This window comes from Xyrauchen texanus, chromosome 8, assembly GCF_025860055.1.
Source record: "Xyrauchen texanus isolate HMW12.3.18 chromosome 8, RBS_HiC_50CHRs, whole genome shotgun sequence".
Lineage (NCBI taxonomy): Eukaryota > Metazoa > Chordata > Actinopteri > Cypriniformes > Catostomidae > Xyrauchen > Xyrauchen texanus.
In genome coordinates this window covers 50,620,697-50,629,338 of record NC_068283.1, presented here as the reverse complement: position 1 = coordinate 50,629,338, position 8,642 = coordinate 50,620,697, and the positions used below count along the sequence as shown (strand labels likewise).

Sequence of the window (8,642 nt, the reverse complement as noted above, 5' to 3'; positions counted from 1 at the left end):
AGTGCAGGTACTCCGCTAAGGGTGAATCAGGGGTCACCATGGAAACTACGACAGCATGCAGAACCATGGATTTATAAAGAGGTTTAATTTGTGTGTACTGCACCCTTTTAAATGTGTCACTGTGACAGGGTGGCTGGTGCTCATGACAAGGCAGAAGCAGGAATGTAAACTCTGACACCAAATACTGCGGTTCAAAAATAAAGATGCATTTTTAAATATAACAAATAAATAACACTTGCTCAGAGCAAAATTACAAATGCTAAAACAAAAATAATCTAGAACACAAACAACACAATCAGGCTGAACCTTTCCTTTTCTCTCGCTCCTCGCTCGCTCGCTCCGCTCTAACCCCCACCCCGAGTGCAGAGAGCTGTGGGTTTATACATAAAATAGTTTGGACGAGGGGTTTAACTGGCTAGTAATTATTCTATTACCCCCTAGTTTATTCAGTTACTGTGGATGGGGTTTTTACACTGTAACACTTATACACAATAACACCCACGACGCTTCACGGTCATATTAATATAATAATAAATTAATCATAATACAAAATAAATTGACAGTGGTGTACCCCGTTCTTAAAATAAATACATACATATTACTCCTTGCCCTGTTAGTCACTTTGGGTTTTAAAAACGCAGTATGCATTTTCCCTGTTTGTTTTTGACCCTCACAAGAAAACTAGTAATGTAACCGACGGATAGTACAAATATATATTTTGACGGCTTGTTACAGCAAGGTTGCACAGGTTCCTCTGTTGAAGGGTCATGAGGGCACTGCCAGCTGTTTTGGTGTGTCAGCTGGGCATGCAGATGTAAAGAAAGGAATTAGATATCTTTTTTTCTACTGTTTTGTTTATGTTGGGTTTGAATAAAGACTGCGCCTCAGTGTATTTGTCTTTTACCCTGCGTCTTCTGGTTCTCTGCTGCCTCCCCGTACTCTCCAGCATGATGGATCTATGCAGTCATTTACAATATATTTATATATAAAAAAAAACTTAAAATGGAATTTTGCTAACCTCATGTGCCTTAATTTTTTGCTTTTCTTTTTAAATGCAGGTTGAGAGTTCAGATCTGCACCATGATATATAGCATTTATATAAAAGGCAGAATGTTACACATACATTACTAGGCTAATAAGCACTTAACTTAGATGTTTGTTCTCTTGCTGTCTTTCCTTCCAGCTGGTGCTGACATAAGTACTACAGCCCCACCCCTAGGTCTTACTGATTGGGTTAGTATTGATTGGCATCCTATCAGCCAAATCTTTGATTCTGAGAGTTCGGACTGAACGATGGAACACATGCGCATCTGATAAAAGTCAGCACAAATAGGTCCCAGTACCACCTGAAACAATACATTCTGGTACTCCATTCCCATTGAGTAGCGGCAGCATTTCACCCCTGGATGCAAGTAAAATAATGTTCAATTAACAGGGAGTGAAAAGAATGTGGTCTGATGTTTGCTTGAACTTTCTCTCCTTTATTCTGTGCTAGCAAGAGAAAGCTCGAAGGTATTGAAATGATCAGAACATGTTATTCTTACTTTTAATGTCCTTTTCAGGCAGAATATTTGCATCATTTTGAGAGAGCGTGTGCCACAGCAACACGTGGGAACATGAAAACACACAAAACAACTTTAGTTACCATTTCAATTTTAAAAAATATTGCCTGATATTAGGAAATAATTCTTATTTTCAAAAATACTATTAAGACAATTATCTTGGCCAAATATTATTTATTTGTGGTGGTGGTGTAGTGCTCTAAAGCACATAACTGGTAATCTGGTAATCAGAAGGTCGCTGGTTTGATCCCCACAGTCACCACCATTGTGTCCTTGAGTAAGACACTTTGCTCCTGGGGATTGTCCCTGTAATAAGGAGCACTGTAAGTCACTTTGGATAAAAGCGTCTGCCGAATGCATAAATGTAAATGTAAATAACATGTTCTGCCTATTATTTATTTCTTAGTAGATGCCCCTATCCAGGGTGACAAGATATCACATTATTTTTACATACAATTACCCATTTATACGGTTGGATTTATATTTTTACTGGAACAATCTAGGTAAACCAGAGTCCAGAGCCCTAACCACATACCCAATATGAACTATGCTGAACTTGACAAGATATCTTTATTTTTACATCAATTCATTTTTCTTTTTAAGTGAAAGATGCATCTCAGCGGTGTAGCCGTGCTGCTGCTGCTCCACATCCAGCTTGGCAGCGCTGAACAAATCGAGCCAAAGGTGCTGAAGACACTGGTGAAAGAGTAAGTGTTCAGAGAAATGCCAGTCATTCAGTGAGGCCACAGTGATAGGGTCACATTGGTCAGGATCTGGAAAATTAAGTATAGATATATATATAAACTAACCCTAACAAGCACAGATGAAGGCCCTAACTGAAGCAACTGTTGCGCACACGCTCACGTGCCACTGACATGCTGCTCTTTAAACGGGCATGCACTGCTGAGACCCGCCCCCCAGCTAACTTAATCCTGCTGGGCAATCCCAGGCGGAGCAGCCCTCCCCCACATCCAAGCCCGTGTGCATATGCCCCATCACAATATACACAAGAGCCTCCAGGATTATTCACACCCTTGAAACACTGGTCAGTACTACATATCTTTAAGTTTCACATTTACTTATTGACTCAAGGAAAAGACAACCCTTATTTAATGAATAACCTTGTGAGGCCTGTCACACAAAAGTAAATATTATATAAGTGCTCCATTTATGTGCACCACTTTTAGCCTGACAGGCATTCAAAATGTGTGTTTAAAGTCGGTGATACTTCGAAGTATGCTTTGTTACCCTTTTAAGAGTGGGTTTTATGAAACGATGCCCCTTTAAATATTTGAGGACCCTGACCTTTAAAAACCCTGCACCAATGCCTGCACTTATTATTTTTGAACAGCAGATGTTTCATTAATTTCCTTTTGCTTTATTTTTGTGGTGGATTTCAAACTGAATTTTGATTGTCTATTTTTTGTTTATTATTCTGGACATTATTTTTACTCATTCATTGCCTCTGTAGGGTTACCAGTGGATTTACCACCATCATATTTTTGTTTTGACTTAATTTTATGTGCATGGGTCAGCAGCTATCCGAGGTACTGTGGGTAATACAATTATTTGTTAATCTGCGTGTGTTGGGCAAATGTTTTGGAATTAAATGTTTTGCACCCAAACGAACCTAACAATCATATTTCTAACTTCCTTTCTGACATCTACTTTATATTTCATTTTTAATAGTTTTAGATAGTAACCCATTCTTACTCTGGGAATGTTTTGTTGGCCAAAGGTAGATTGTTACAACCATATATAAAAAAATTATAAATTGAAACAAATAAACAGCTTTTTTAATGAAAGATAAAACATTCTTCTTAGAGCAGTAATATTACTTGCTGCACTGTGTAGAAACAGTGATTAGCTAGAGTATGATTTACAAAAGAAACCATATTACATAAACAGCCAATAGCTGGTGTGCTAATAATGGCAGATAATTTCACACACATATTTCACCTCCAAGAGTTCAAGGTTCACATCAAAAGGCACGTCGCTGCCTTTAGTAATGTCAGTAAAAGAAAACTAATATACATGGGAAGTTCATTTAAATAGCAAAAATGTATACAGCAATGGAAAGAAAAACAAGGAAATGTAAATGCATTTGTAGAGGGATGGGTTTTCTGCTTACACTTAAAATTATAAATCACTACACAGCATTTTTCACTGATTCTTGAGTAGGGACAAAATGTTTGGTCAGAATGTTTGTCTCCACTTCTATACTGATGAGTCACTGGTGACGATGCTGAGGACTAAAGCCTTTTAATTCATTTTCCCCTCTCTCTGGCAGTTTCCTTCTTAAGAATGTAAATGCACACATACATCTGGACCAGATGAGCTTCATGATTGGACTGACTCCTGACCAGTGCAATGGTAAAAGTTCAGTCAACTACCTGTACAAGGGGGAGGAGAAGCAGCAGCCTACTTTCACCAAATCGGTAAAGGATTTCAACACCAAATTGAAAGCCAACTACATAGCAGTGGGTCCGGATCCCGGCCAATACTGCTCCGAGTTCAAAATCTTGAAGAACCCAACAAACGGATGGGACCCACCACTGGACAAGGAATCCATGACGGGAGCGGAGTGGCTGGGGGTGAAGCTGGAGCAGACGCTGCAAAATGGCGGCTGCATGGTCTTCTACACCACCAACTCACCCTGCCTGGAGCACTGTTTCAGTGACAATTGCGATAGAAGGATCGATGAGCCCCTGTCGAAGAAACCCTTCTCTCTGTGGCGTGAAGAGGGAAAAGTACACATGTACTTCATCTACACCCAGCTCTTCGATGATGAAAGCGATGTTGAGACCCAACAGAAGGTCAAGGAAGGTTTCTCTAACCTGAGGAACCTGGGCTTCACCATCGAGAAGTGCCCTTACCAGCAGAAGCTGTCCTGCCCCCAATGTAAAGGTGTGCCCGCCTGTACAGTCTGCTTGAGCAAGACGACCTTCTGCAACAACTGCAAAGACAGGATGAATAAATGCCAGACCTGCAAGTCTGTTGACTACCAGAATACCTGCAATGATTGCCCAGAATTTAAGGGGAATTGCATGTGCAACAAGATCCCCAAGGAGAGACAGGTAAAATGCAAAGCCTGCAAGAATCACAGAAATTACTGCCTCAACTGCAAAAAGGTGTACTGTGACGACTGCACTTCTAAAGTTCAGAGCGAGTGCCTGGAATGCGAGATAATAAGGGAGCGTGATTGTCAAAGTTGCCGAAACAGTCACCTGGACTGCTACGAATGTCTCAACCAGCGCATCGAGTGCCAAGTGGAGCCTAATTAAAACGAAATGAGCTGAGCTTTCTTGCTTGCTTTTGTACTTTTTTCAGTGCTTGTTTTTAGTTGCTTACATTTCAATCCATCTCTCTGCTTTGGTGGAACAAAATCAGTCTGGTCAGTCAGTAATTGGCAGTGCTCAAAAATACATACTCTAAAAGCACACGGTACACCACTATAGCGACTCAGAGACTTTTCTCCAATGCCACATATGCCATTGCCAGCTATGGCCGGGAGTTTCCAATGGGCAGCGTACAATTGGCCAAGCACTGCAGGATTAGGGAGGGATAAAGTTGGTCAGGGTTTTTTTTGTCTGTGGCTGAATTTTTTGTAGAATTATTGATATTATTATAGCATTTTACAGCTTGACAAACCTTGTAAGTCACCCTGGATAAAGGTGTCTGATAAATGTCTGCAAAATGAATAATACTTTATAAAGTCATTATTAAATATATATTATGTGTTAATAAAAAGTTAATATAGCATCAATAAGCAGAACCTTAATATACAGCTTTACCAAGAAAAAAGTAAAATAAATACATGGCAAGCTAATGCCTGCTCTCATGTTTAGTGTATCCAGCATGTGTGTTACCCCTCTGCATCTACCTTGTTGGAACTGCCATACTCTTTGTAATCACCATTAAACTCCAGCAAAACAGCATTCCTGTGCATTTCTTTTTTATTGTACAGTAAATATCAATGCTTTCATTTCAGACAAAAAAAAATTAATAACTAAAACTAAAAGTAGCAATAACAAATAATGATACACAGACTGACAGACACACTGATGTGCGTCACATTGCAGATGTGTCTTCTTCCTGTCTAGACTTCGAGGAGGGAGCGGCTGAGTGACCATGAGATGGTAAAGTACCAGGGGCATGTGGTTTCCAGGGATGGGGTTGCGATGCACCTGGAGAAGGTGAAGTACAGTATCTCCAGTTACTACAGGAGGTTTGTCAAGGGGTTTGCAAAGATGGCCTGTTCCTCTGCACCACCTGGTGGCCGAGCTCTGTGATTTCTCGAAGCAGTCACAGTCTGTCAGTGGATACTAAGTGTAACCGCTCTAATCCTAACCGCTGTTACCTGTTCTGTGTTGTGTATGAAAGAGGTCGGACAACTGCCACTTCTGATTAACCAAAGGAGGTTTATTGGTTTGTTTCACTGCATGGGGTGAACTGTGTAAAACATCAAACGTTCAGGATGATAAAATGCATCGTTTATACCTCCTGCATGATATAAAACTCATTAGCTGGTCTGCAATTATTCAAGGTGCACCAACTCGTGTTACACGGCCCACTGAACTCTATATAATTACACATTTATGTCATCCAAATATAAAACTAATATTCAAACGTAAAATAACCCTTTTATAACACTTGTTGTAATAAACTTATTTTAATACTTCAATGAACTTTAACAACTTTTTATATGAAGAGACGGGAAAACGCTTACCTCTCCCCAGCGTGCATCAAGTGAACTGGCGAGAGAAGCGCGCAGATCCCTGTCGGAAGGTTGTTCCAGCACTGCGGGGCAAGAATAGAAGTTTTCCGTTGTTTCTGCTGTTATGAGGAAAAAATCCAGCAGGACGCGCCGGCGCATCCGTCGACCCCAGAGGGTTAAATGTGATAGTAAAAACACTCAACAATATTTAGTTACTACACTTTTATTCAGGTATCGTGTGTGTCAGATTCAATGACAGATGTGTGACAGTACACCATAATTTAAACGCAGCAAAATGTAATATAAAAACAAAGGCAGAGTATAGTAACTCAATTTGAGTCTAAGAGCGCTAACTGGAGTTACGGGGTTCTGCCTTGATTCTCATGGGCCTCGAATGGTACTTATCCACATGATAGAGGTCTTGAAAGTCTCAAAAATATTAAATCACAAAGTTACAGCCTTTTGCCTTTGCAAATTCTCTAACCATGAGGCAATTATTAAACAATGTGACTTTTGATACAAATCAGCTACTTTGACCACTTTCCCAACAAGTTAGACACAAATGTAGTGAATGAAATCTTCCTCTACTTCTCTGCTATTCCAATCCACCAATAAAACAGTACATGACAGATTAAATGTGTGATCTAACTGCCCCACAATCCACATGGATAAGGATGAGAGCAGTCTATAAATGAATCACACCAATCATTTTACTAAGTTTAACTTAAGTAAAGCTTTACTTTTTACAGCAAAGTGTTACATACAGTCAGTTGCCATCTTTTGCTTTACAATATTACCAGAAATATCATAATTAAAGCCCTGTCATTTTATCCAGGAGAAGAGGGGATACAAAATTGACCAACTAAATTAGCTTCATGAGGTTTACATAGTTTATTTAAACTAGATGGCACCAGCAGGCATCCGTTTGCTGCTAATGTAATGAAAATAATAAACCAAAATAACAGAATAAAGAAATGTTAATGGAAAGTAACATAACTACAGAATGCATTAAACAGTAACCGAATGAAGAAATAATTCAGCTGAATAATAATAATATCAGTATAAATGACTAACATAGGCTTAACAGCCATATATTCACTTTACAAGCTATGAAACAGCACTGTATATATTACAGCCGCTGGTTACGGAAAGATCAACCATATGTATACAATCCAGTGAGATGCCCGCTGTCATTTCACACCTGCGCAGATGAATTTCTTTTTTCAAAAGACGGCTGAATTGGAAAGACAAATATATCCGTTTACGTGCCACTATTTTCTCCCAATAAAACCCTGATTTAGTCAGACTGGTTATTGTGAACATTTTATTCACAATAAAAAAACAATTATGCCGATTTAGCAGGGATTTTAGATATATACATACACACACATACACACACTCTCTCTCTCTCTCTATATATATATATATATATATATATACACACTCTCTCTCAATTTTTCAATTCAATTCTATGGGCTTTATTGGCATGAAAGTTTCAAAAACAATGTTGCCAAAGCATCATATAGAATAAATAAAATAGAATAAAAGCAAAATACATTTTGTCCAATAACTTGGACAGTATATAATATAATTATTAGTAATATATAAATAACAGCAATATATAAATTATTATTATTATTTATTTGACCACATCACATTGTGTGTGTGTGTGTATGTGTGTGTGTGAGTGTGAGCATGTATTTATCACTTTGTGGGGATCAAATGTCCCCATAAGGATAGTAAAACCCGAAATGTTTGACCTTGTGGGGACATTTTGTCGGTCCCCATGAGGAAAACAGCTTATAAATCATACTAAATTATGTTTTTTGAAAATGTAAAAATGCAGAAAGTTTTCTGTGAGGGTTAGGTTTAGGGGTAGGGTTAGGTTTAGGGGATAGAATATAAAGTTTGTACAGTATAAAAACCATTATGTCTATGGAAAGTCCCCATAAAACATGGAAACACTACGTGTGTGTGTGTGTGTGAATGTGTGTGTGTGTGACTGTGAGTGTGTGTGTGTGTGTGTGTGTGTGTGTGTGTGTGTGTGTGTGTGTGTGTGTGTGTGTGTGTGTGACTGTGAGTGTGTGAGTGTGTGTGTGTGTGTGTGTGTTTGTCCAGATCTTTCACTGTCCCTCAGGTTGTGGCATGCTGATACATTTTGGGCAGTAAGATGTGCCCTGTCTCCTTCTAGGAGTATTTGTAATGTTGAGAGGTCATTTAGGTCTTTAAATTCTGAAGTTTCAGAGTTAAACTTGTTTAAGTAAACATTCCTTATTTCTCTGAATGTTTCACATTTTAGGAGGAAGTGCATTTCTGTCTCGACCTCACCTATCCAACAGTGAGCACATATTCTGTTTTCTTTT

The 8,642-nt window shown here is 38.9% G+C and overlaps 1 protein-coding gene across 2 annotated transcripts in view; it reads left to right on the top strand.

Moving 5' to 3' along the window:
- The window catches only part of LOC127648006 (uncharacterized), a 7,030-nt gene extending 1,530 nt beyond the window's left edge, over positions 1-5,500 (top strand). Inside the window, exons 2-4 of one of the 2 annotated variants that reach the window (XM_052132562.1) lie at positions 1,184-1,233; positions 2,166-2,269; positions 3,853-5,500. In XM_052132562.1, the coding sequence (XP_051988522.1) occupies positions 2,172-2,269; positions 3,853-4,846 (1,092 nt within the window). In that variant the 5' untranslated portion in view covers positions 1,184-1,233; positions 2,166-2,171 and the 3' untranslated portion in view covers positions 4,847-5,500. The remainder of the gene's footprint in view (positions 1-1,183; positions 1,234-2,165; positions 2,270-3,852) is intronic. The other variant, XM_052132561.1, reaches the window with a different exon arrangement.
- Positions 5,501-8,642: the final 3,142 nt, after the last annotated feature.